This window comes from Camarhynchus parvulus, chromosome 1, assembly GCF_901933205.1.
Source record: "Camarhynchus parvulus chromosome 1, STF_HiC, whole genome shotgun sequence".
Classification (NCBI taxonomy): domain Eukaryota; kingdom Metazoa; phylum Chordata; class Aves; order Passeriformes; family Thraupidae; genus Camarhynchus; species Camarhynchus parvulus.
Window position 1 is genome coordinate 82,085,123 of NC_044571.1, and position 26,972 is coordinate 82,112,094.

The following is a 26,972-nucleotide window of genomic DNA, read 5'->3' on the forward strand; positions in this document are numbered from 1 at the left end:
GTTTTTAACCCTGTCACTGCTGGTGGCTTTTGCAAACATCCAGCTCGTCGCGCTGTCCGCGGAAGGTGCTGGGAAGCCCTGTCAGCCGGACAGGGTGTACAAGTGTAAGCTTCAGGCAGACAAGGGCCAGAGGAGTCTATTTAGCATTTGCCCTGAAGACATCCATAAGCGTTAGGGCTGCTGTAGCCACCAGCTATAAGCATTGCACTCCTGCAGTGCAGCAGAGGCAGGAGCGTGGGTTTTATAGAGAACATGGTCCAGCAGCAGCAAAGGCAATTCAGTTTTACTGTCATAGCATCTGTTGCAGTTGTCCCCTTGTAAGCCAGTGAGGAATGGCATCACTATACAGAAGAAGGGCAATGTGAAATGAGAAAAAAAATACCTCCTTCTCCCCTTCTGTACACCCCAGACTGCAATTCCACAGACTTTCCCCAAATCCCTCACAAATGTCTATTGCCTCAGTTTTTGCTTTAAGACCCTTGTTGACTGTGAAATGAATGAAGATACAAGTTAGTTGGTGACCTGCCTGCAAAGAGAGGAAAGATCAAATACTTTTGTTATTTCCCTGAGGGAAACAGGAAGAGTCATAAAACATTTGGGGATTAAGGGTGCCTCCTTCCTAAGAGAGAAATTATTAGCTGCGTTTAAGCACTGACATTTTGCTTCTGAATAGTTGTCCCTCTCAAAGATGCATTATCCTTTTGTGTTCAGAAAATTCCTACAGGGCAGTGAGTTCAAGAGATCTTTCCACAGGAGTTCATCATAATTAAACAGAGGCAAGGGAGAGGATTAAATTGAAAGAAAAAAATTATGACAACTACTATTTAAGGAATTTTCTTGCTTGTCATTAATAATAGAGAATCTGTTATGGAAGAGGTATAATGCAACTTGATGGTCCTCTTTACATTTGACAGTCGCACAAGGGTGTAAATATTTAATCTTTCAATTAATTAATCTTTACAAAATATCTTCACAAAAACATTTTACCTATAGAAATTAGTTTCTATACATCAATATATTTTTATTTTTATAAATTATTCCATCTTTAAGTGCCTTCTATCAATATAAATGATAAAATAGACAATCAAAAATTTTAAAGCTTTTCCCAGTTGTATCCCTCCTTGTTAACACAGGTGCTGTGAATCCTCATACATGTGTCTGTCTGCATGGGAATGTGTTTTGAGTGCACATATGTGTGGTGCGAAATGCTACCATCCTCTCCCACCCCTAAACACCATTAAAATAAACCATATTGTTGGTAGTTCTTGATGAAATAGTGCTTCCAAAGGGGGAAAAAAAAAAGAGTTTGACTTGGTTTCAGAAATCAAAAGATGTGCATAGTTACCAAAGTCGAGGTGTTACAACTACAAATGTGCAATGACAAGCTTGGAACAGGACCCACCTCCCAGTCAGGTCACAGAGTGTCCCAACAGTGACCTCAGTAGGAAGTGGACCAAATACTCTGAGCTTGATTTTGCAAGGTGCATGTGGCCCTGATCTAGCAAAAATGCTTAAGCCTGTGCCTAGCTTTGAGCACGGGAATAGTCCTACTGGAACTGGTGGGACTGAACGGCATAGGGAAGGGTCACAGATGACTCCAAGTCAACAGGCTACTCGTGTGTAGGAACTGGGGTCAAGTGCTGAGCGCCTTGCAGGATCAAGCCCGCTGTGAGGTTCAAGAGCTGGGAACTTCTCTAAAGCAATCAACACACTGAGCTCAGCCATTGAAATTGATCAAAATGTCCACGTGGGCACAGGAGGTGGCTTAGCTCCCCTTGACAGAGGGTCTCCACGTCAAAAGTTTATACCTACAACTTGTGCTCTGAGCACACAACAGATTTGCTTTATATGGTAGAAGTCTTTTTGTTCCTACCCTTTGACCCATCAGTGTCCTTCATGGCTTCAAACACTTTGTGTTGTACATTCATCAAAATTCACATTGACTGCAAAGAACATAAATGCAACAAAAAAAAGGAAAGCCTCCAAATAGTATATTATAGTTTTCTTCTAAATATTCTCCCGTCGTAATCAGAGGTGCAGTGGCTAATTTATAATTTTTCCTTTGAAGGAATCCAGATGAAAGGCCCAGATTGTTCTTCAATTACAAGTTTGCATTGATTATATATATCTTCTAAGCTATCTCCTTGGACAATAGCTGCAGTAGAGAAAACATATCAATATTTCTTTTAATTGATAGACACAGCATCCAGTGTCAGCAGATCTTCAGCATACTCATAGATACTCATAGAAAGAGAAGGAATATTGGCATACTGGGATGTTTATGGAAAAGTCATACCCCTGCAGATGACAGCTAAGTTCAAATCAATGGCACCTGCCTGTGGCAGAGACCCATCCCACTGCTCATACTGAGATGACTGAGCCAGGATAGTTCAGAGAACTAGCACTTCTGTCCTGGGGAGGGCAGCACAAGAGATCTTCCCACTGTTGGAGGTCAAGCTTTACACTTCATTCAATTTAGAACCTGCTTCAACAGTGAGCAGCAGCAGATTTCCAACCTTTCTGATCTGGTTATAATATAAAATAATATATATAATATCTGGTTATAATATAAAATAATAATATAAAACTCTTGGCTGTTGAGGTTAACAAGATCAGGTCCAAGCTGACAGAGGATAAAGTAACTGTAACACAAAGCACAGTGGTTGTCCCTTAATTTCCCTCCGCATAGATACTCCTTCAGGATATCAAACCTTTGAGGAGTCAAGTGCCTCAACTGCTCTTGAATTTCAAGGAAACAATACTCTCAAGCCAGAAGTCCTTGCTCTGGGCACACTATACTGACAGGTACTGTAGCTCAAAGACAGGGTTGATCTAGTAGTTTTGCAATAAAAGACTCTATCTTGGGGGGAAAAAATGGTATTAATAAAAACATACCTGTGAAATATTCTCCAAATTCTTGTTCTAATTTAATTGCTCGATCATAAGTTTTCTTTGCTTGCTCCTCTGTAAGACGTTTATTCATTTCCCTAGAAACATGGAGGAAGTAATCAAAAAGTTTAGATTCTTGCTAGAATGGTTTTCAAAAGGCATGCTCAACTGAATCACAGATGGATAGAGATTGTTAAAAGAATGAAATGGTAAAATTCTTCCAACAGTTCATGGACAACTTCAATATTTTCAATTTAATTTCATTCTATGTAGTACAAAATTACTTCTTCAGACTATTTCTCATTTCACTTTTCTCCACCAAATTTTTATCTTGGGTTCACTACTCTACATTCTGAACAAAATACAAGGCCTAAGTCTGGCAGCTGCTAACTGAGATAGACTTGAGACATCAGGAGCCCACAGACACATCTGGAATCTGGGATGTTCCATAGTCTCAGCACTCAGCACTCCTGCTTCAGCTGAAGCTCCTTCAGGAACCTTGTGTCTCCCAGACTCAGCTGGTGGTTTCAGATGGATAAGGTTGTACTGACCACTTAGTGGGTGCTAATAAATATGAAAACAAAGACAGATGGTAACATTCTGGTTTCTTCAGTGTTTTATTATTTGAGCATTTCTGTGTCAACAGAAACACTAATTAATAACTTTAGGAAATGAGTTGTCTTGCCCATGCATGCTCAGGTATTACACGCTCATTCACTGCTTTATACTCACATGCCTGTAGATGCCTAAATAGAGTTTGCTTGTTCTAGCATTTTTTCCCAGTGTAGATTAATTTTTTTTCTTAAAACATGACAGAAATTTTCTGAGGCAATTAGGAGAGTATAAATCTGATTTTATGCCTTGCACTGAATCATATGATTATGTGGCAATGGACTGTATAGGTATGGGTGATGCATGTCGGAAATTATGGACATGATAGTGTGAAAAAGAAAAAGCTCTATATAGTGCACAACAGTATGAACTTGCTACAGCTAACACTTCTTGACTTCTGAAAAACATCCTGGGAGACGTCCAGGATGCAAAAAGGAGTTCCCAGAAATGGCTTGAAGCTGCCTACCTCTATAAGTAACTGTATAGCTGGGAACAATGCTTAGAAAAATCTCTTTGCAAGTACTAATGCCATGGAGAAAGCAAGTTTTTAAAATGAAGGCTAAGAAAGATTTATTTTAAAATTGATATCAGTTATTTGTAGATTATATAAAAAGGTTTAACATAATCTGTGTGTTGTTCGGCTAAATTTGTAATAATACTAATTCTATTTATTGGAAAGATTGCTATCTAATCAGGTGGACTTCACATCAGATACCCCTGCTTTGGGTGACTGAACTAAAACTCTGTCTTGTAGTGGGACATACCACTGCAAATTCTTAGGCAAACTTAATATTTTCATTTTATGGGCACTTAACCAATACTGTAATGCTGACAACATATTCTTGCTTTCAGATCTGTTTCTGGTAAATTTTTGAGAAGTCTTTCTCAAGATCTTTGAACAGCAAAGATAAGACAAATATAAAGAAATGTTTAAAATAGGAAGTACTTTGAAACAGGTAGAAATTTGCATTACACTTTCAGGTTGTAGATTTGCCTGGGGTATAAAACCATGCTAACTGTATTCCTAACTCTGCCCATTCTGTGCCCTTAGAAGAGAGGATGGAGAAGGGGAAGGATCATGATGTCCATTTTTCATGATGAATTTAAAGTGCTGTCATACTGCAGTCCCTTCTATTTCTTATTTCTTAGCTGGGGACCTGCACAGCTGGTGAATTCAAAATATAGTGCATATTTTCCAGGGCTTTCCTCCTCTCCCAGTGAAGAGCTCACCCAGGCAGGTTCTTTCTTACTTCCATTTCTCATTCCCATGATCTCACCACTGTCCTCATTCTCCAAGAGAGGCTGATTGGAGGGTATGAAAAAGCATGCCTCTGGGAGTAAACTAGGTGGAGTCATGTAGGAGAGGGAAGAGAGGAATGAAGGGAGGGAGGGAGGGGAGGGAGGGAGGGAGGGAGGGAGAGAGGAAGGAAGGAAGGAAGGAAGAAGGAAGGAAGGAAGGAAGGAAGGAAGGAAGGAAGGAAGGAAGGAAGGAAGGGAAGGAAGGAAGGAAGGAAGGAAGGAAGGAAGGAAGGAAGGAAGGAAGGAAGGAAGGAAGGAAGGAAGGAAGGAAGGAAGGAAGGAAGGAAGGAAGGGAGGAAGGGAGGGAGGGAGGAAGCGAAGGGAGGAAAGGAAGGAAGGAAGGAAGGGAGGGGAAGGAAGGAAGGGAAGGAGGAAGGAAGGAAGGAAGGAAGGAAGGGAAGGAAGGAAGGAAGGAAGGAAGGAAGGAAGGAAGGAAGGAAGGAAGGAAGGAAGGAAGGAAGGAAGGAAGGAAGGAAGGAAGGAAGGAAGGAAGGAAGGAAGGAAGGAAGGAAGGAAAGGGTGATGGAGCAGTTTGTTTACAGCAATGGCCATGTGCTCTTTCAAGTGCAGGTGCAAACTTGATTTATGGTCCCTTCACTCTTCTTACCTCCGCTTCAGATGGCTGAAGGGCATCTGATGGGGAGGTAAGAAGAGTGAAGGGACCATAAACGAGCAAATGAGCATATGCATAAATGAGAGACTACAATTTTATGTGCTAATTTTGATGAAAGATAAAGCTTTTATCTTTGTTTCTCTGCATCTTGTAATTAGAATTTTTTTTGTCTTTTGTGTTTTGACTTTGCTATTGAAGTAGCTTTTAACTCATTTGTATGAACAGGAGTAATAGTTATGACAGATTAAGCTCTAATTTTTTTTGTGTTGCAGTACTTAAATACATAAAAAAGACTGAATCACAGAATTATTAAGTTGAAAAAGACCTCCAAGATCATCAAGTCCAACCTTTGACTGATCACCACTTTGTTAACTAGATCACAGCACTGAGTGCCAAGTCCAGGCATTTCTTGAATAGCCCTCTTGTTTTATTGTCCTAAGTGAAGTATTAGCATTGCTTTGGCTCAACAACAGGATGATTGTCATAATATTTTGCATCTTTATAACACCATTCAGTCTATTCAAGGATTTGCTGTTCTAACATCGAATCAACAAAGCCTTTATGTTATTGCCACTTTTCTGGTTCTGCCTGATGTATTTTTCAGAGTAAGGGCCACTTTTATTTACTTTGGGTTTTTTTTTTTTAATTACTCCAGAGGCAATGCCAGCATTAAACAAATAATGGAAATGTTTTATGTATGGGAAAACTGTATGTTAATATCTCTGTTAAAACAATCAGTGCAGAAGGCAGGCTATCAGACTACCCTTCCCCTTCTATACAGCAACAAAATCAGAATATTATTGAATTGTAGGCTGGAAGAAAAATCAGGAAGTCAGGATGGTGCTGTGCAAGTACCAGATATTGTGCATCATTCCTTGTAATGTGGCTGGACATACAAGCAGCTCATTGCCAAAGGCAGGGCCAAGAAGAAAGCATATTCCAGGGATGGGTCATGTTAGAATTCTCCAGCTCTGTGACCAGTGGCTGCAGGTACACTGTTACCATCACAGACACGCATCTGTCACAGGAGGGGGAGTGCCAATGTTTTAGCTGTCAAACACAAACCTATGGCACTACCTGGCATTTGCACAGCAATGTGGGAGGGGAATCACAGAATCACGGAATCACTGGGTTGGAAGAGACCTTCAAGATCATCAAGTCCAACCCATTCCCTAACATCTCAGCTGGCTACAGCCACCTTGCAGGGAGTTGTAGAGAGTGATAAGGTCACCCCTGAGTCTCCTTTTCTCCAGGCTGAACACCCCCAGCTCCCTCAGCCGTTCCTCACAGGGTTTGTGTTCCCAGCCCCTCACCAGCCTCGTTGCCTCCTCTGGATGTGCTCGAGTGTCTCAAGGTCCTTCCAAACTGAGGGGCCAGAGCTGGACACAGCACTCAAGGTGTGGCCTCACCAGTGCCGAGTACAGGGGAAGGGTGACCTCCCTGCTCCTGCTGGCCACACTGTTCCTGAACAGGCCAGGATGCCCTTGGCCTTCTTGGCCACCAGGGCACACTGCTGGCTCATGTTCAGCTGGCTGTTGACCAGTACCCCCAGGTCCCAGAAAACCTCCAGGTTTTCCACCTGGGCACTGTCCAGCCACACCATCCCCAGCCTATAACGTTGCTGGGGGTTATTGTGGCCAAAATGCAGGACTCAACACTTGGACTTATTAAACTTCATCTTGTTAGACTCTGCCCATCCATCCAACCATTCCAGGTCTGTCTGCAGAGCCCTCCTACCTTCCAACAGATCAACACAAGCTCCCAGCTTAGTGTAGCCTGCAAATTTCCTAATGAAAGACTCAATCCCCTCATCCATGTCATCAGTAAAAATATTGAACAGAACTGGCACAGAGTTCAAAATTTCACCCCTATCACAGCAAATTAAGCTGATAGCTCTTGCCTAACTGTAAGTGTACATGGAAAACAACTTGATAACCATATATTTAATCCTGAATTTTAACTCAGGATGAATATCAATTCCATATTTCCTCCTCACCCTTCTCTCTGTGACACTACATAATCCCTGCTCCTCCTCTGCCAGCAGGGTGGAACCCAGAATCAGGCCAGCACTCCAGCTGAGGCTGCAGTAAAACAAAATAGCAGTCTATTGTGTCCTTACACAACACTGATATGAATACAGCCCACAGTGGCAACCTCTTTTTTTTGCAACCACATTACCCATCCATTTGTTTTCCTCTGTGATCCACTTCAACTGCCAGATGCTTTTCTGCAGTGCTGTAGCTAAATTATTCCCTGCTTGTACTCATGCCTTTCATTGTCTCTCCTTTGTCCGTGCTGAATTTCATCTTACTGATCTTACACTGAGTTTTGCTCTTATCCCTTAAAGTATGTGCCACCTCAGACAGCCTTGGCAGCACGGAGCTGGTGCCTTCTCTTTCTTGTAAGTGTTATGTTTGTCCTTCTCCAGTCCCATGGCTCCTTGCCTATCCTCTTACAGACCTGCAGGTAAATGAAGGGCTGGTGAAGAGGAACACACCTCAGGTCTGACACAGGTCTAACCCCTGGTTTGTGCCCTTGGCCAGGCTGTAAACCCCAAGAGCACCTGAGGATGCATGGGACAAGCCAAGTTGTGTGAGTGAGTCCCTGGTGAACTCATTGCACAGGTTGGAGCAAGTACACCAAGCACTGGCAGGGAGTCCTTCGTGGTCCAGCACATAATCCCATGTGTGCCAGTCTGAAAGGTTCAAAGCTACGCCTTGTTCCTTGAGATACCAGGATACAGTGGATGACAGGTTCTGAGGGCACTCTTCCTACTTCATCTCATTATTGATAATTTTAGAGAACAAGCCAAATGTAGACTCAAGACCTGTGTGGTGCCACCCAAAAAGAATAAAATGCTTGAAGAAATTTATACTCACATCAGAGGCTCCCATGATTTGGGCTTAATGAAGATAGCAATGGGATAGAGTTGTGCAACTTGTAGTCGTTTGATAGCATTTCCTGACACATCAAGTATACAGTGCTTGCCCTGTTGGAAACAGATGAGCATGTGTTTATTTTTGCAGACTTTGATAAAGATAGGAAGCAAATCTGCGACGCAGTGCCCTGGAATGGGGCCATTACTGGCACACCAGAGAGGGGGTAGTCCAGGGTACGCGCTCCACTACACTGAGTTCTTTCCTTTGCTTTGGTGCCAGTATAAATATGCACTGGTGATATGGGAACAAACTTGGGATTTATTTTTTACTGGGGTGAAATTTGCAGGGACAGGAGGATTTTCTCGAGATAAGCAAAATCAGTTCATAAAAGCAATAGGATGTCCACATCCTAAGTGATTAATTCAGTTCTTGTTTACATCCAAGCCTCCCTGTGCCACCTGAGGCAAATAATTTAATCTTTCTGTGATTCGTTCTTTTGCCTCTGTGAAAGTGATTTAGTTTATCTACTCTTACAGAGAGAAGAGTAGAGGGTGCTTTGAGGAGTACTTGAGGCATTGTGTTAGAACCCTGAATCCATGGCACTAGATCCAAGTACAGACAGTGCCAAGGATGATGTCATTCAAAGTCGGAGACTCCACTCTTGTGGAGTCATTATAAAGCCTATAAATAAGGATGCCATTTTGCAGCTATTTTATATTTTTGGCAGATAATCATGTCTGAGACACAATGTGGAAACAAAGCAGATCATGTTGCACCAGCAATAAAACTACTGTCAACCTACCCTTTCTGCCACAAATCTCACAGACTGGACACTAGTTCCATACAAATTATCATTGTACTGCCCAGCTTCTATAAATTTGTGCTCTTGGATATCTTTTTCCATTTGTTCTCTTGAAATGACAAAATGATAATCTCTCCCATCCACTTCATAGTCACGCTTTGGCCGTGTGGTATCTGCATGAAACAAAAGGCAGAGGATGAAGAAGTCTGCAAAAACATTTAGGGCAAAAAATGCAGCCATGGTTTGCTCAGTGGAAAATGCTGGGTCTGCTCTAAGTGAGGGCACTTCACATCTGAGAGCAGATCACTGGCTACTACATCTTGTTTTCAATGGAGCTATGCCAATAAAGCTGTCTTTTTGTTGTAATCCCTTCTGATGTTTACCTCCAATCAATACAGGCTAAAATAAAATTAGGGTTTGTCAAAATTCCACTTTTTTTCAGCAGAATCACACACAAATCTCAAATATAAAATGCATTTCATATTTTAAATTTAATGTTATTACTGTAATAAAATGAATTGTGATCTCATCAACTCAATTTAGCCTTATTTATAAGCCTGATTCTGTTCTCATCTCTAGTAGTTTTAAATTAGTGTATTGCCAGAGACAACCATTTAAAATGAAGTACGACTGCAATTAGGCCCTCAAATAAACAGCAAGCTCTAATTGTCCAAGATATAAAGACTCTGTTTAATTCAGGGTCTTACATTGCTTTCTGATTCAACAGTCTATATCTCACACAAATCACAGATTATTGTGTATATTTATCGGTGGATGCTGTGCAATTGAGTTGAAACTTTTAAATTTTACTAGAATTTGAAACTTTTCAGAATTTTTTTCCCAGACATTCACAACCTTTAAAAAAATTGTTTTAAATTTTATTCGTTCTTTTCGCTTTTTCTGTCTGATGAGAAAATGACTTTTGAGAAACCCAACTGTGCATAATTCACAGATGCTGCTTTCATAGAAATTTACTTAATGTGTGGCACCAAGGGATAGCATTCCCTCAGCTGCAGAACTAGGAGTAGAATCATACTTACGTGGTACACATGACCCAAACTTATCAGGGAACTCAGATATCAAATCATCGTTGATCCGATCTTTCATAGGACCCAGAATAATAACCGGCCTGGTGTAATTAACTGAAAAACAAAAGGATCACATTTTGATGGTCTTACCACAATAATAAATAAATGCACCCAAATATCACTAACCAAAGTTGGGGTCTTTATATATGAAGCGAAAGTTTAGGTGCACATTTTATTGATGAGTATTTTATTTCTTGACATGGAAAAGGGGAATGGAATGAGTACCACTGCAGAGCTCTGTGATGGTCCATGCACAAGTCAAATGACTGTGTAGAAGCATTAGATATATTTGCTATCACTCAACAAGGCCACTCCCAAATGCTTGCAGGTGGACTCTTCCATGAGGTATGGAAGGCTGTTTTAGCCTTTTTTTCACCTCAAGTTATATAAGTGCATCCTCCATTAAACCAGATGGATGTGCTCCCATTTTAGGTTGCCTTTCCATATGTTTGTCTACACTGGACAGTGGCACATATCGTATGAGAAGCAAAATAATAAAGGCTTTCAATGTGACAATAATGCAGTAAATCTAGAAAATGTACATCACTATTTTGTAGACTGATTAATTTTCTGTACTAGTGAAGTCCATGAGAACAAGCTGGGGAGAAGAGTCCTGGGAATGTTAAGAAGTGGTGGCTCCCAAGGAATACCACAACATCAGGGTTTTTTTTCATATGAGAATAGACTGAGTGTCCAAGAAAAGGAACCACAGTGAATCTGGGACTGGCAGAGCAAGGCTTACTGCTCTGCTGGCCCCCAAGCTTTGAAATGAAAAACAAGGAGGAGTGATAGAAAGGAAGATGAAACTTACTTTCCTGTCTTGTGACAGGTTCATAAGAAAGGATGCAGTCCTCTTGGCCTCCTGATGAGAGAAGAAAGAGAAGAAATTGAAGCTGATGAGTGACATGTCAGGTACTTAAGTTTGATAAAATGCTTCACATAGAGACAGACCAGGTTCAACACTTCTACCTTGATAAGTCTCTCACCTGAACCATTCCAAGTCCATTATAACTTCCAGGTATGGACACAGTTTTTTTCTTCCCCACCCTCCCCTTCCATGTGTTTCAATTCTGTTTACTGAAGTTGGACTTTTTTTATTGATGGGCAACATAGCTTTATTTGTCATTTGATACAAGGCTGTTTATAAGGATAGTGCAGCAATTAAGATGCAATGCTTTTCCTATTGTTAAGGCCCTAACATGTTGCTGCAGAGTAAATCAACAGGCTACCTAGACAGAACAATTTTTATGTACAGAATAGATGTATATTTTGGTTGATTGTCCTTCAGTGCATAGCTTCCATAGTCTAGTGCATTCACAGCCTCACATCTAGCTATGAGTTATTTTCTGATCATTATCCTTTTCCTGAACACAAATCAGACTCACAGAATGGTTGGGGCTAAAAGGGACTTTCAGTTTCTGGAGATCATCTAGTCCAATCCCCCCCTGCTAAAGCACCTAAAACAGGTTGTACAGGATCATGTCTAGGCAGGTTTTGAATTTCTTCAGAAAAAGGTCTCACAGGCATTGTATTGTACACATTTGTCCTCCCTGTGCCCTTTCAGGACAGTGATGTTTCCTCATGGTGATATTTAGGGAACTAAAGCAGAGAAATTTGCCATGAGAAACAAGTGGCACTATATGGACCATGACTTGGGTGCAGGTGTACAGTTCTGATACATTGCTGTTCTCCCATCCAAGGGAGTGAAAGAGGAGAGGGAGGAGGATTCCTCACCTAAAGCATGAATAATTCCTGCTCATTTCTCTTTCTGGGTCACTGTCACATACTTGGTACCACATGAGAGCTCTGGCGGATTCTAAATACAAATGAGCAGATTTTAAAATGATGACTTTATATTTGCTTAGATCAGGGTTAGTCTCTGAGAAGATCCACAGATGGTTGGAACTGACAGGACTAACTCCTGCCTAGCGATGGTGCAGAAGCAGCAAAGGAGAGAACCTAATTTTTAATAAAAGGAAGCAATTAGAAAGCATTTGAGCATAAGGCCACATAACATATGAGGAATGTGGACAAAATGCAATGTGCATTTTCTTTGCAAATGTTTGATATTGTAATCACTTTTCTTTGGCTTTTTGCAAAGTTGGAAACCTAGAATTATTATTACACTTGGTTTTATGCATCACATATATTGGTTTCCCTTAAGACTCCCAGTAAATTTTAGAGGTGATGTAGAAGTCGGGATGTCTCATTTCTCTGGAGATGAAAAAATCCACTCTCTAGGGTGGACTGGGATGCTCCTGCACTGTCTATCCCCTACTCCACAGGAGCCAAGGCTATATTTTTCAACAGCCTGAGAAAGTCAGTCTTAGGGTGGGCAATGAAGCCATCACATACCAACCAAATGGGAGCCTGTCTGTACAAATACCATCTTGGTATTTGCTTCAATAGCAAACAGATCCACAGCAGGAGTTTCATTTCCCTAATTTCAGAAACCTGGGGCTTGAGTGCTTATGTCAAGCTAGTCCCTAGATACCTTTTGGAGCCAATGGCTGCCTACAAATAGGCAAGTGCTTATTCTAAGACATGAGTCATCTGACTTATTTTACGTGTCTACTTTGCGAGGAGAGAAAAAGTCAGAAGTGTGAATTTGTCTCCATTGTCCCCTAACAGCATTTAAACAGCAAAGCCAGATGCAGACATCTGCAGTGAAACAGCAGAATCTCATGGGAGTGACCGTGTCAATAGCAATTGGAGGCAAACAGACAATAACTCTGAAACAATAGTTCTTTTTTTTTTTCCTTTCCGTGGACTAATACTTGGCTTTGGCACAGATTTATAACCAACACTGATAAGCCAGCACAGATTTTACTTTCTTTTTTGTCCAGTCTCTAGCAGACATGTTCCCATGCTAAAGCTTTTGGTATATCCAAACTCTCTGTAGAGTATGGGCTAAGGAGAAAAATGAGCCTGTTTTACATATGTCTTTTGAATCTGTGGCCAGATTGAAGGCAAAGAAAAATTCTCCAACCAACTAAAATTGTGCTGAAGTTTAAGCCATTGGAAAGTGTAGCAGTAAGTATGGAGAAACTTTGAGGCTGACTGTGATATACAGGAACCTAAAGACAGACATATTCCTGAGGTAAGGATCTTCAGCCCTCAGTTCCAGACTCAGCATGGGAGTGTGACTGGGGAAAAGCTGCACCATTTCCACTCTTTTTCTTTTCTGGAAAAAGGAGTAAGGAAGCTTAAATTTCTAAGTGAATAAAGTCCTGCCATGCACTGTCCAGACAAAATCCTGTAGGTCCTCAGAGGCTGTTTTGCATGTTAATTATAGCAGATGGTACTCTTTAATGATCTCTACTCGGTCAGTACTGCAAGTAGTCCATAAAGTATTAAGTGTAATGAAGAGCTCTAGAGTCAATCAATATTCAGGTTGCTATAACCTTGTGATGGCTTTGAGGTGTAAGACACAGTGTGAAATCCATCAGGACACAGGCTCTTATAATTTGCCTAAGCCTCATTTAACACCCACATTAACAGCTTAATTAGCACAGGTTAGCTGTATTGATCTGGAAAATCTTTGTGACATTTAACAGATAAAACAAAATGAGAAAAAAAAGAAAAAGACCTTTCTGTAGGATTTTGGTATGTTCCCCTGTTCTTCAGTAAAATCCCATCAAGTCAAAAAGAGAAGAAAACAAATAAAATAAGGGAATGGAAGAAAGAAGAGGGGAAAGTTTCCTGAAAGTAAGACACTTTTGGGTAAAATTATTGGAGAACTTTCACTTTCTCTGGATCACTCCCTGCTTCCCTTTGCTCTGGGTTTGCCGGTTGGTGTTTTCTCATGCTTGGGAATAGAAGAATAACTTGGAGTTTGTTATAACTCATAATCTCTATAAAATGGGCAGCGAGATCCTGTGCTGCCATATAAATTTCATAAGAAGTCTTAGTTTAATCTTTTAAAGGGATTTTATAGGGTTTCAGATGTGTAGCTCTAAAATGGATTTAGTGTGATGCCTCTGTTTTTCCTGTTTGATTAGATGGCAGAGCCTGTGAAAGTCTCAAACTCAGTTTCATTGCAGACCTGCTAGATATCAGGCATTTTTCATGTAACCCATAAAAGGGCCCCATTTCCTACTGCCTTGCCAGAGCATCCAGGGCTTCCACAGGTCTGGTGTACCTGCACCCTTGTGTGGGTAATGGGGTGGGAAAGCTGCTGTGACCTGCCATGGGGCAGCCTGCATGTAAACACCCTCCCTAATCCAGTAACTTATGCAGTGGAAATCGATAGATTTCAGCATCCTATTAATGTCTGTGAATGAAAAAATCTGAAAAGACATCTAAGTAGATAAATTAAAAAAAAAAGTAGTACTAATGAAGACAGCTAGAAGTTATTTATGACTTTTAAAAAATCAAAGAGAATTTTTGGGTTCATTTAAATGGGTGGTGGTTACCATCAATACACATGCGAAATTCTTGTAGATGAGCCAAATAATTTAATTTTCAAGCTCTTGTCTGAATTTTTTTGCTCATGTGGATTTAAAATCAAAGAAGGCTTATTTTACTGCCACCATCCATTTAGGTTTTGGGATAATGTATGAATTACCTGGACTGTAATTGCAAGGTCTTGGTGAAATCAATTTCTTTTGCACAGGCAACACTGGACAATATCCCAGCCTCTATTTGGTTCAAAATCCCTCTGCTGGGCTCTATTTATGTGAACATATGATTTTTGGAAATTGATTGATTGATTTTTTGGAATTTATTTGTGAAAGGCTGGAAATCCAATACGTAAAATGATCATCAGGTGTCTGAGCATGAACCAAAGATTCAAAAGTGAGTTTGAACCAAAGACTCAAAAGTCGTCTATGGGCAAAGATCAATACAGCTGTGTGGGTATAAAATGAGACTTCAATACTTGTGCCACTTTAAGTATACCTGAATAACAGAGTAATTCTGGGAGCCAATGCAAGTGTCCTTATTAATCAATAACCTATTGTAATAATCAAGACTCCTTTACCTCTGTTATGCATCTTCAAATCTCATTAGAAGAGTGACTTGCTGATTTGCTGACAGAAGGTAAAAGTTTTTTTCCAATAACTTTTCCTTATTTTTAACTTTTAGTTATGTATTGCCTCTCTAGGTAAGCGGTGCAATCACAACCAGTTATGCAATTAGACTAAACAGACGCAACAATGTGTGTGTAATTTTGATGACAGCTGTAAAAACCTTTACTGAACTATGTGTATGAGTGTTACAACACATATGCAGGAGAGAGACTTGAAATTCATGCCCATTATGAAAATCATGTCTCACAAAATAAAAATTGATGAGTCCATGGTAAAAAAATCTGTCCTTACAAGCTTGATTTGAAAAACAAATCAGAACATTTTAAGTTACAGAGCTCAAAATAAACTTTGAATCATGGTTTGATTAACTGGTCCAGGGATAAGTCAAAATTGGCTCTGTGTGTCCTTATCACAAAAAGAACAATTTTCTAGACCAGGACTTTATACACCACTCTGCAAACTTGGCTTTACTGCTGAGAACAGGAACAAATAAACTAACACAGACTTCATAAGAGCGTGGCTGTGTGATTCAGCAGCAGCTGTGTAGCAACTCATCCCCTTCAAGATCAAGCTAGCATTTTTTCCTGGCCCCAAAATACTATTATTTATACAGTGTTACATTCTACTCTCAAATGTGTCTGTGGTTTTGCTCTGAAATTAATGGAGCTGAAGGTTATCTGGTGGGAGAAAAAATATCCCTATTTTTTATAACAAACCAACTGTTAACAGCACTGGCAGAAGAAATATGGTTTACTTTTTGCCACTTCTTGTTAGTGGCTTAGAAGTGGTCAAAGAATTTTCTCTTCAGACCACATTGGAGGACTTTCAATTATATTTTTGAAGTAAAAAAATATCTGGCTTCTGTTTTTTTAACCCTGGAGATATAAGCAGTACTTCAGCTAAATACTCAAATTTTTAAGAAATGGATTTTTTTTTTTAAATAATGAACACATCAGAATATCTCCTAGAAAAAGCTCAGTTGATCTGTGACCCCACCTATTCCTCACTGTCCAGCTCACAGCCTAGACATTTCTCAGAATCCTTCAATATTGCTGGTTTGGAATGGTTCTAGGAATGATCAAGCAGTACAGGTTTTGACACTAGCTACTTTTCACTAAATGGTCATCATGAGAAGCAAAAGTTAGAGAAATATGTTAAAACAATTGCCAGAGACCCACTAGAAAAAATGCAGAACACCTCACTCTGGACTCCAACTGGCCTGTTTTTATAGGGATAGATGAGAAGGTCTGCAGGAGAACACCCTGCATTTGCCAGTCATTTCTTGCCCACACCTGTTTTCTTTGTTTTGGCCAAGGCGTGAATTGATGATTTCATAGAATCACAGAAGCATAGAATCATTTAGGTTGGAAAAAACAAGTCCTACTCTGCCAAGTCCCACTAAACCATGTCCCTGAGCATGTGATTTAAATCCCTCTAGGGATGGTGAATTAACCATGTCCATGGGCAGCCTGCTCCAATGCCTGACAACATTTTCAGCTTCTAAATCTTCCCTGATGCAACTCAAGGCCATTTCCTCTTCTTGTTGCTTGTCACTTGGGAAAAGAGACTAACTCCACCTCACTACAACCTCTTTTCATCTGCTCCTCATCAGACTTGTGCTCCAGACCCTTCCCCAGCTCCATTTCCCTTCTCTGGACACGCTCCAGCCCCTCAATGTCCTTCTTGCAGTGAGGGGCTCAGAACTGAACACAGGATTGGAGCTGTGGCCTCAGCAGCACCCTGTACAGGGGACAGTCACTGCCCTGGTCCTGCTGGCCACACCAGTGCTGATACAGGTCAGGTGCCATTAGCCTTCTTGGCCACCTGGGCACTGTTGGCTCATGTTCAGCTGCTTCTGACCAGCACCCTCAGATCCTTTTCCACCAGGCAGCTTTTCAGCCAGCCACCCTGCCCCAGCTTGCCACAGCTCAGAAAGCAGTGGGGCAGGCAACCCTTTTCTTCCTGCTAATTTTCCGGGGAAACAGAAAAGAAAGGAGGCACAGGGACAGGGTCACAACCCCATGCAAATCCCTTGATTCCTCCAGTGGTTTTCTATTTGCTCCCCATTAATTTTCCAGCTTTGCTTTTTTTCTCCTCTGCATGTCACCAGTATGCTTTTTGTCACCAGTGCATAGTTTGAGGGCTAGATGAGTTTCCAAGTCAACAGACACGGTGTCCTTGCAAAATAACTTGCAGTGCCTCACCTTGAACACACAGACTCTCCTCAAAGTGGCACTGCATCACACTGAGAAACAACTCTGCAACATGGCTGGGTCCAAATGAAGTTTATACAAATTTGGTTCTGTGGCAGTGGCTGATGCTGAGCTCCATTCCCACATTCCCAGCAACCCAGAGGCAAACAAGAATAGCAGAAACAGTAACTGCATGCTGACTTCTTCTGCCAGGAATGTTACCTTGGGCACTCTTTTTTTTTCCTTTTTTTTCCCCCTCCATTCCTTAGGAATAAATAAATCAGGAGGCAGTGAGGAATGCTTTAGGAAATCTTTTCTTCCCGCATCGGAGATGTTGATAAGCTTTTACAGTGTAGCACCCTTTCTCAACAGTCCCACAAAGTGAGAACTGTAGTGAAAAGAGAACTTCCTTTGACAGGCCTCATCTCTTTTCTCTCCACCCCTCACAATTTGTTGATTTCACTCTCTGGCCACCTGCCTCTGACTCTCATCTGATTTTTCTTTCTTCCTGACACATAATTTGTCTAGGGGAGATTTGCTGTGATGAGCTGTGCAATGGGATGTACTGTCAACACACCAGATCTCAGATCTCTTTGCCAGAAGATTCAAAGGCTAATCATCTGGACTTGGGAGGACTTTAGTTCTCCACAGGAGATACGCTGAGCTACCATGGCCAGGTGGAGATTGAACACAGTCAGGCTAGACTTCAGGTGCCACCATGGCCATCTGACACAATAATTTCCATGTGGGAACCACAGCTGCTAATTTGTCAAGGTCATGCCTTCAAGTATCATGTTAGCACACACCCGTGAATCCTTAGCAAATGAAATCAGGCCCTTTGGGCACCAGGTTCTGTATTTTAAAGCCTCTCTCATTTGGCATAACCTAAGATGGGCTTCCTCTGCTTCTTAATGGCGTAGCTATCCTGTGGGCCGAGAAGAATCTGCCAGCATCTTCTCCACCAGGCAGAAGTTGTTTGAAATATCAGTAATGTGTGGAAAATCCAGCCAACAGAATGCTGCTGGAGTGAGAGCAGAGCTTGTGCAGATGGAAACCACTCTAGAAGGAGGGTGACTGCTATGGCCAGGTGTTGCTCCAGCACTACTTTTTCTTCCAAGTATCTGTGTTCCAGCTAACTTTCCCAAATTGTTTCTATTACCTTTCTTGCACCTCAAAAAACCACAATTTTAAGCTATTACACAGCAAGAAAGGACTGTCTACCTGGCCTGTCTGATGATCAAATTTGGTAACAGGCTATTGTGGACATGCCCCAAATATTTGGCTGCAGCTGGGCACTCCTATTAAGGCTGCTGTTTGGGTCAGCTCATCAATCTACATTCTCCTCTGGGCTTTTACCCTGAGCTCTCCCTGAAATATTCAGGTCTGGATGAGATTTGACTTGTGCAAACTTTTGAAAATTTAACCCTTTGATTCATTTCTGATTGTAAAGTCAGAGAAAGAGCATCTTAAATCTCAATATAAATGGAATCAAAAATAAAGTCTGCCTTTCCTCCCAAGTGGAGGGCACATTAAAAATAAAACAGTTCAGAATTGGATCTTGGCAATTCAAGAGTGCCTACCATTTTCTCGTGACTCTGGCAATTGCTTTCAAGGAAACCTTTTCAATACAAGAGAATACAAACCAATTTACCATTTCTGAATAGGATAAGGTTAGCTGTTTTGCTGAAACAAACCGGTGTTTATCAACGGAGCTCAACTGCTGTGTTATATCAGGACTAGTAAACATGAGGTATGATACCATTGATTACCTGAATGTATGTGGGTGCTTAGCACAAGTGCTGAGTGACGGGTGGAAAACCTGATTTGTTAAGCAAATGGCTTGAATAAATGAAACAACTGGGTGATCTAGCAAGCACTCTTGTCATTTTAGTTATCTTTTATGTAATTTCTAGTAATTTATTTAATGCCTTGGGTTTTTTTCTGTTTTTTAGAACATCCAAAAAATAGTGATATTTGTTAAATTTATGGGCATTACTAAGAGTTACTCAGAAAATACAATCTGCCTCTTGGTTATATGATCACATGGAGTCTGTAAATCCCAGCAAATCAGATTGCAGGGTTGGGACCCCCACCTACATGGTATCAGTGACATTCAGCGGCAGTGCCTAAGCAGTGAAGGTCTACCTTACCTTTTTTTAAGACTGCAGTATGAATTAGGAAATCTGTACTGTCAAAATTAAGGGCTCAGTAAAATTTCTGCTACTGTTTCTTAGCCATCCATACAGGCATGCAGAAATGCAAGTAAAAATTGTGACCTTGTAGAACGGATGCCTCTTACAGATTTGACCTATGGCTGTGCAGTAACTTTACTCTTAAAAGATCATCAAGAAACTTCCCCCCACCCCCACTGAAATAAACTTTTGTCACTAAATGAAATAATCCTGACTTGCATAGGCTACCCAAAGCCAGGTTTAGTTTTATGTCCCTAATACATCATAAGTAACAATCTTTCTCCCTTCTCTTATAAAGTTTGCCAGTTTTCTTTTATAGCTTTGTACTCAAGACACAGTCATAAATTTGAATTCCAAGCCATTTGCTCCAGTGATCTTTTTAACATTAACAAAAGAGTAGCAAGGAGAGAAACAAAGTAAAAGAAACAAAACAAGCAATGCAAAATAAAAGGACTCTAATGAAAGCAGTAACTTACTGTAGCTACTTTCACTATCGCTGGCATTAGAAGAAACATGTTCTGCAAGAACAGTACAGCAAATTAAAGAACATAACCAAGCACCACACAGCTGCAGAAACTTAAAAGAACTGCCACAGTCATGCAAAGGTAGTTATGCAGAGCAGAAATAAAAGCTGTGCAGTAACATCACCTGAAAATGCTCAGATATTTTAGAGATAAAATGAAAGCTTTCTCTCTTGTGGCATTTCAGAAAGAGACTGTATGTATTAGCTACTGATATGTGCCATGGCAAAACTATGTCTTTTTGTGATAGACAGTAAATGACATCTCTGATAACTTCATTTCAATGTATATTATGATCAACTTGGATCTCACTTGATGTCTTGAGCAATTTATTGAAATCCAGTGTCTGCTCATATTCTGCACTATCAGTGATGTGTATCATTAATGCATTGAAACTATTCCTGCTAAACTTCTAGCCTGTGTCTGTCTTTAATCACTGTGCACTATCCCAAAGGACTGTGCACAGTGATTAACAGATTAACATGACAGTTATTTTGGTATGAGATATTGTAACTGTATCTAATCTATCCTGTCCAAAAGGGGAAAAAATAAAAAAGACAAAGCCAATGAAAAAACTAAGGAAAACAAAAGGAAGAAGTCTTTTTCCAGATATTGTCTAGCCTCAGGATTTGAGCTGGAGTTTGAAAACCTTTAGCAGACCAGTCTAGATGGGTGAACATGAATATAAGAAATATCATGATGGGTCGGTCTTCTGGTTTGTCAAGTCAGGTGTCCTGTTTCTATAACCATATTATTGAAAATAATTCCAAAACTGTAGTCACCAAACTATTTATGGAGAGTAAGATAATTATGGACAGTAAGATCATGCTATATGCTCTCCGGGAGGTCTGCAGGACCACATGAAACAGTGTTTTTTTCTGGTAGAAATGCTGATTACTTTGCACCTGAAAGATCATTTGGCAGTTGAAACTTTTCAGCTGGTCCAGGACATTTAGAAGCCAATAACGGCTGTACATCTGGGAACACCCTGGATTAATGAGAAAGACAGGAACAGTGCCAAAGTTCTCTGCAAGATGCTGCTTTCCATCCATGTACCAATCTAATGGCTCAGGGTTCATAGATTGGGAATGATGGGGCTACTGGAGCAGCAAAAATGGGAAGGGATGATATCTGATAAAAACAGTAATGGGAAACCTTGATCTTGGGCTTAGGAAGAAGCTTTTAAAAATTCAACTCATATTTTGAAGAAAACAACATAATAACTTTCAGACATTTCATAGCAAGTTAACAAGGGTTTCTCAAAATGATGTGCTATACAGGACCATGAACAACTTTATTTAAAAATAACAAATATCCTTTATAGTAAGAACTGTCATTAAGAAGCGTGTCTGAGTTGAAAACTAACAAAATTTGGATTGGTGGAAATGTCTAGAGGTGTACCAGTAATTTAAAACTAGGTGCAATATTAATACAGGCATTACAGCCTATACAGCACCCCGGTGCTACTTTGTTCCATATCAATTTGCAGAATTCAGGCAACTTTCAAATGTCTGGATGTTATGGATGATTCTCTTTGTAAGGACACATATTCAGGAAGGTTGTCAGATCTGAAGTATTTTACTTTTCTCTAGCAGGGAAGGATCTCCATTTGTTGCTAATGAGCTGCTATGACATTTAAATGATCACAGAATTGTTAAAATTCAGGTGGCAGTGACATTTGCTGTCTATCACTGACAAAACCAGTCTTGCAGAACTGTTCTTCCTGGTACAAGAGATAAAGCTTTCATCTTTAAATTGTGAGCCACTGCATGGCATTAAGTTAAACCATTAAAATGTTCCTTCAACAATTCAGTCAGAAACAGAATAATCTCCAAAACTGTGTGCATGGATGTGCATTCCTGCAATTAAAAAGCAAACATAAAATAGTAGGCAATGCAGCATTAACACACATTTTGCTCCAATTACTTGGTGCTTAAGAAAAGGAAAAACAGCTGAGGAACAAGTAGCCAAATGCATGCAAGTGGCATTTTGTTTACATTATTTCGCTCCGGGTACATAATTTAATATAGCTATATATGTAGAAGTCAGCAGCAAATATTTCATTCTATACAGTTTTTCTGGTTAACATTTTGAGGAAGAAAAATTGTTTCTGAGCAGTTATCTGACACATTATACACTCTGCAATGCCAAGTCTTGAGACAGGATTGCTGCATCAGAAAAAAAAAAAAGATTAAGGTTGTGTGACAGAGAATAGGTTGCTAATGGTGAAAACTGGTCCAAAGTTAACTTTGGAAAATGCATGATCTTCTCTAGCCTGCAAATGACTTCTTCCATTAATAACAAATACTAATCTAAAAATTCAGCAAAGTAACAAACACTCCCATGCAAAAAGCTGAAAATGCAGAAGCAACAGCATGAACTAATTTTCTATTGATCTCCCCAGGATGCGATCATGTTAAAATGTTCAATTTTCCCTTTAGATGGAGAGGGAGGGGTTGTTGCTGAAAAGAACAGTCTAGGCAGCAAAACGTGTTCTAGGTATGCTACTCTACAAAACTGCCATGATGGGAACAATAATATACTGTCAGAAACAAAAGGTGTTATTACAAAAGAAGTGAAAGTGTCTGCTTGATACACTGTATGTTATTTAATACCGTCATGCAGAACAGAACAATTGAAACATTTGTAAGGCATTCACAGCTGGGTAACAAATAAAACTCTATCTTGTGCATGCTAGGAGTGGAGGGTCCTCAGAGAAGAAACAGAAGCCAAAACAAAACAAAACAAAAAAGGGTTTACAGTGACCATTCCTGGGAACTTACTCAGAGTCTTTGTTCCATAACCGTCGTCACCTAATCCGGGGATGTCCTGCACGGAAGTCCCCAGAGAGAGCAATGAGAAAGGAAGAACAGCCGCAGAAGAGGAAGGAAGAAGTCAGTGGAGTTGAAATGGATACTACCATGACTGACCATGTTGATTGAGCAATCTGGATCCCTGCCTTTTCTTTCTGAAACAAATTTAGACCTATATTCTATGGAAATTCAGCCAAAGAAAGAGGCAGTGACTGTGAAATGTGCCTTTTGGAGCTGTGAGGAAGAAGGAACAACCAGATAAATAAAGTTCCAGAAACTATCCTCACTGAATAAATTTAGGACAGAATTATTAAGGAAAAAAAAAAGTGAATATTTGGGCTTGGAACTAGCAAATATTTTTAATAATGCTGGTTCCTTATATAATTTAAGCAAGCAATAAAGGCTTGTGGTGGTACACATTCCAAGAACCAGTTTAGTTCTTTAAAGTGTTAACATGGTTGCTTCCCTTAATTGTTAAACTTCCAGTGAAGCTGCCCATGGAAATCAACTTGGTGAAAGTCAAAGGCAAAAAAAAGATTAGAATAGATATTTTCAAAACGAATTATTTTAGTATGTGAAAGAAATCATATTTGCCTTATTTTGAGCCAATTCTGGTCTAGGAATATTTCTGAGAGACAATTTTGGACTTATGACAGGTGCCAGAACAACTTTGAGGAGCTGTATTTCTGCTTCCAAAAGTTAAGGTCACTGCTTTATTCTTCTGAAAATAGTATTTCCAGAGATGGAAGGAGAAGCTGGATCCAAACTGCAGTCATACATTGGTCACAGTAGTAATACCTCTCCTGCCTGCCTATGACAGATATTTGCCTATATGTGTGGGATACTGGCATCATGCGTGTCACCCATTTGTTGTGCTGCTGCATGTGACATCGTCTCCAAGAGGTTACTTACGTTCTGGATCACTTGTTTCCTGCTCACTCTGCTCCTTGCTCTTGTAGAATGGGAATTTTCGTGAAAAGATGAAGTTCTTTTTACGCTTGTCATTGAATGACTGTGAAGGAGAAAAGGCATGGGGCAAAAACAGGGACGTCTAATTGTTGTCACACTCATGCTGACAAAACAACTAGTTTGTAAAAGTGGAGAGAACTGTAGTGACTCAAATCAGCACAAACTAAGTGGCTGCAAAGAATCAGAGGTGTGGTGAGGTCTGAAATTTAAAGGCAAAGCTCCTGAAGACTGGATCAATTTTCTCCAGAGGTCTGAAGTCACAATGTGAAGCTCCTTGCTTGGAAACTGTGGTGTTTGGCTTGTTTGGATGAAGGGCTACAGATGGTTCAGCATGCTTTGGGATCAAGGCATGCATCTTTAATCGCAGCAGACTGTGCACAGAATTATTTAGCTGTCTGAAAAGAATAGGCTGTAATGTGGAAAACAGAAGCCTTTGATTTGCTTATAGTGTGTGAATTCAGCCCTGTGTTAATTAATACTAAAAATTCTTTACTGGTAGCTGCTGTTAATTTCATAATGTCTTATTTGGCCTCTTTATTGACAACTTCTTATGTGTGTTTTAATGCTTCTTTCAGGCATAATGAAAAAACCCAGCTTTGTTTTATTTTATAGATGTATATTTATGCATTAGGTTTCACTGGATATACTTTTAGTTCTAAGTGATTTAGAAATTGAATTCTGCTGATAAGCAGGATTTCATTGCATGTTGATCAACACATTTTGCTGTAATTCTTCAAATCAGAAATTAATATAGAAGAAATTGGTGTTTCTTACATGATAAAACCTTTGACTTCATAAACAGTTGCAAGGACTTACAGGACTATCCTGTGTAAAAACAGGATATGCCTACTTGGGACACTTATTTCAGATACTAAATAAGGAAATAGGGTCCCTATAGAGTTTGAAAGAATTTTGAAAATTGAAAGAAGCTGGCATTCTTGAAGGCACACAGAGCTGCAGACTGATCTGGGTTGTCAGTCAGACAATGACCTATAATGTCTCTTATACTGAACATATACACAGGACTTTGCAAATGATGACCTCCAAGACAGCAGAGACCTTCTTAAATAATTTAAAGGACCAATCTCATGTGCTTGTCATTTCTCAAATTGAATATAACCAGTATTTGGCTCCAGCTCTGCAATGGAATATATTTTGAGTCTTAGAATACAATTTATTTCCTTACATTTTGAAATAATGAAATAAAATGTGGTTTAAAATATGTATTTCTGAAAGATGGATACTGAAAATCTGTTGAGATAGTTGCATACTCATGTCACGAAAGTTTCATACCACTTTTACATTTCAAGCATATTTAAAGTTTAGTAACTGAAAACAAAGAAAAAAATGCACATGTAGAATAAATGATCCATGAAAATCTCTCAGAGTATGTAAACATTCAATGTGAAATTAAAGTGGAGGTCATGCACAAATAATCCAGAGAGCATGCAAATTCAAAACAAAGCAAGTATGAAAGAAAGCCAGAGGAAAAAAAAATAAGCACATGGAAGATTAAAGTAATCAATGGATGAAAGGAGGACTGACATGCTCATTACATCACTTTAATGACCTAATGGACATAATTAAATTAAAATGTGTTTTCTGTGATAATTTCTTTTACTTTTCCAAAGAAAGGAATGTAGCATGTTAACATTTCTGTTTGTGAAAATGTTGTTTATCATGATTTATCTCAATTTGACATAGTAATGCAATTGGCACTACACACTTTTAAAGGGAAAAAATATATATACAAACAATAACACCTCAAAAAGCAAGGGGGTTTTAAAATTACAATAACTTCATTACAGCACTTTGGAATTCAAGAGAACGTTATCAAATTAATAAATAAATATGCTGTGTTTCACAGAAAATATGAGAAATAACACATATATTGTTTCAATTTTTCCCCCAATGGTCTAGAGCAAAAAACTTCAGAAAGTACATTTTCAGCAGAAAAGCATATATTATTTTCCCACTTCTGCATGATCTAACAGTATACACCAAATTAGACAGATATTTTATACTGTTATATAACCTATTCCTCCTTTTAATAGAAACTTTTTCTCCTTTCGCTGTTTCAACTACTGGGTTGCTTTTTTAATAAGATATTGTTCCACTTCAATATGGATGACCAAAATCTGGCAATTCACAGCAGATGACTATCATGTGCGACTATGTCACTGTATTCACACCAGTAAAAAGCTTTCTTCCTAAAACAAGGCTGATCTAATTATATTAATATCCATAACCAAGTATGTTTATGCATGTGATAATATTTCTATAGATTAATCAATGTGTATATCCATGTTAATGACCATATATACTAGCATGGTGGAGTCAGAGGGTTTATATTTTAAATAACAAAGAAACTGTAAAATATTATAAAACATTAAAGTGGGTCTGGCTCTGCCAACTTATAGAAATAATTAGTCCTTAGTACTAACTGAATGAGCAGTTAGTTTAAGAAAACAAGTGTTTGTTTTCTTAAATTGAGTGCATGTTTCTTCACAAGGAATCAAAGACAAGAGCCTTGATTTTGGTTTTGTATGCAATATAAATGGTATCAAAGTCAGGCTGATGGTCTCCACCTTAAGGATATGAAATCCTGCTGACAACCCCAAAATGGCTTCTTACAGATATCACGATTTATATCTCTAATGAATCCAGAGAGGGGGCTTGGCAAAGAAAGAAGAGGGAGACTCACACAGAATAAAACCATATTTTCTATGGTATACACCATGTTAATTCCAGATTTTGCTCCAATGGTGGAAGAGTAGCGACCAACACTGTGTATTTTCTTTTTTAAGAAAGGATCACGTGTATGAGAATCTTGGCAAGGTTAAACTCCAAAACTCAGATGTATTTGAGAAATTTTATTTCAGTACAATGGAAACTTTGGACCTGTCAAATACTCTGGAGCCATAGGCTCCATATGCTTCTGGGAAGCTCCGAAATAGATGTAGGATAAATAAGACAGAGGTATTTGCCTACATCTCTCCACCTGATACAAAAGTTGCATGCAACTGTAATTGCAATTGTGATAGCAAGCTTAGCCTGATTCAACAGTGTTTAT

At 39.6% G+C, this 26,972-nt stretch overlaps 1 protein-coding gene across 12 annotated transcripts in view; it reads right to left on the reverse strand.

The window, feature by feature from the left end:
- Window positions 1–999: 999 nt before the first annotated feature.
- The window catches only part of DLG2 (discs large MAGUK scaffold protein 2), an 890,387-nt gene continuing 864,414 nt past the window's right edge, over window positions 1,000–26,972 (reverse strand). For 8 of the 12 annotated variants that reach the window (XM_030950072.1, XM_030950037.1, XM_030950029.1 and 5 more), the window contains 7 exons: window positions 23,843–23,942; window positions 10,994–11,044; window positions 10,135–10,236; window positions 9,095–9,267; window positions 8,293–8,402; window positions 2,896–2,987; window positions 1,000–2,155 (listed from right to left, as the gene is read on the reverse strand). In XM_030950072.1, coding sequence (XP_030805932.1) covers window positions 2,049–2,155; window positions 2,896–2,987; window positions 8,293–8,402; window positions 9,095–9,267; window positions 10,135–10,236; window positions 10,994–11,044; window positions 23,843–23,942 — 735 coding nt within the window. In that variant the 3' untranslated portion in view covers window positions 1,000–2,048. Of the gene's footprint in view, window positions 2,156–2,895; window positions 2,988–8,292; window positions 8,403–9,094; window positions 9,268–10,134; window positions 10,237–10,993; window positions 11,045–20,072; window positions 20,115–22,900; window positions 22,947–23,842; window positions 23,943–26,972 lie in introns of all 12 variants that reach the window. The other 4 variants (XM_030950051.1, XM_030950064.1, XM_030950020.1 and 1 more) reach the window with 2 other exon arrangements.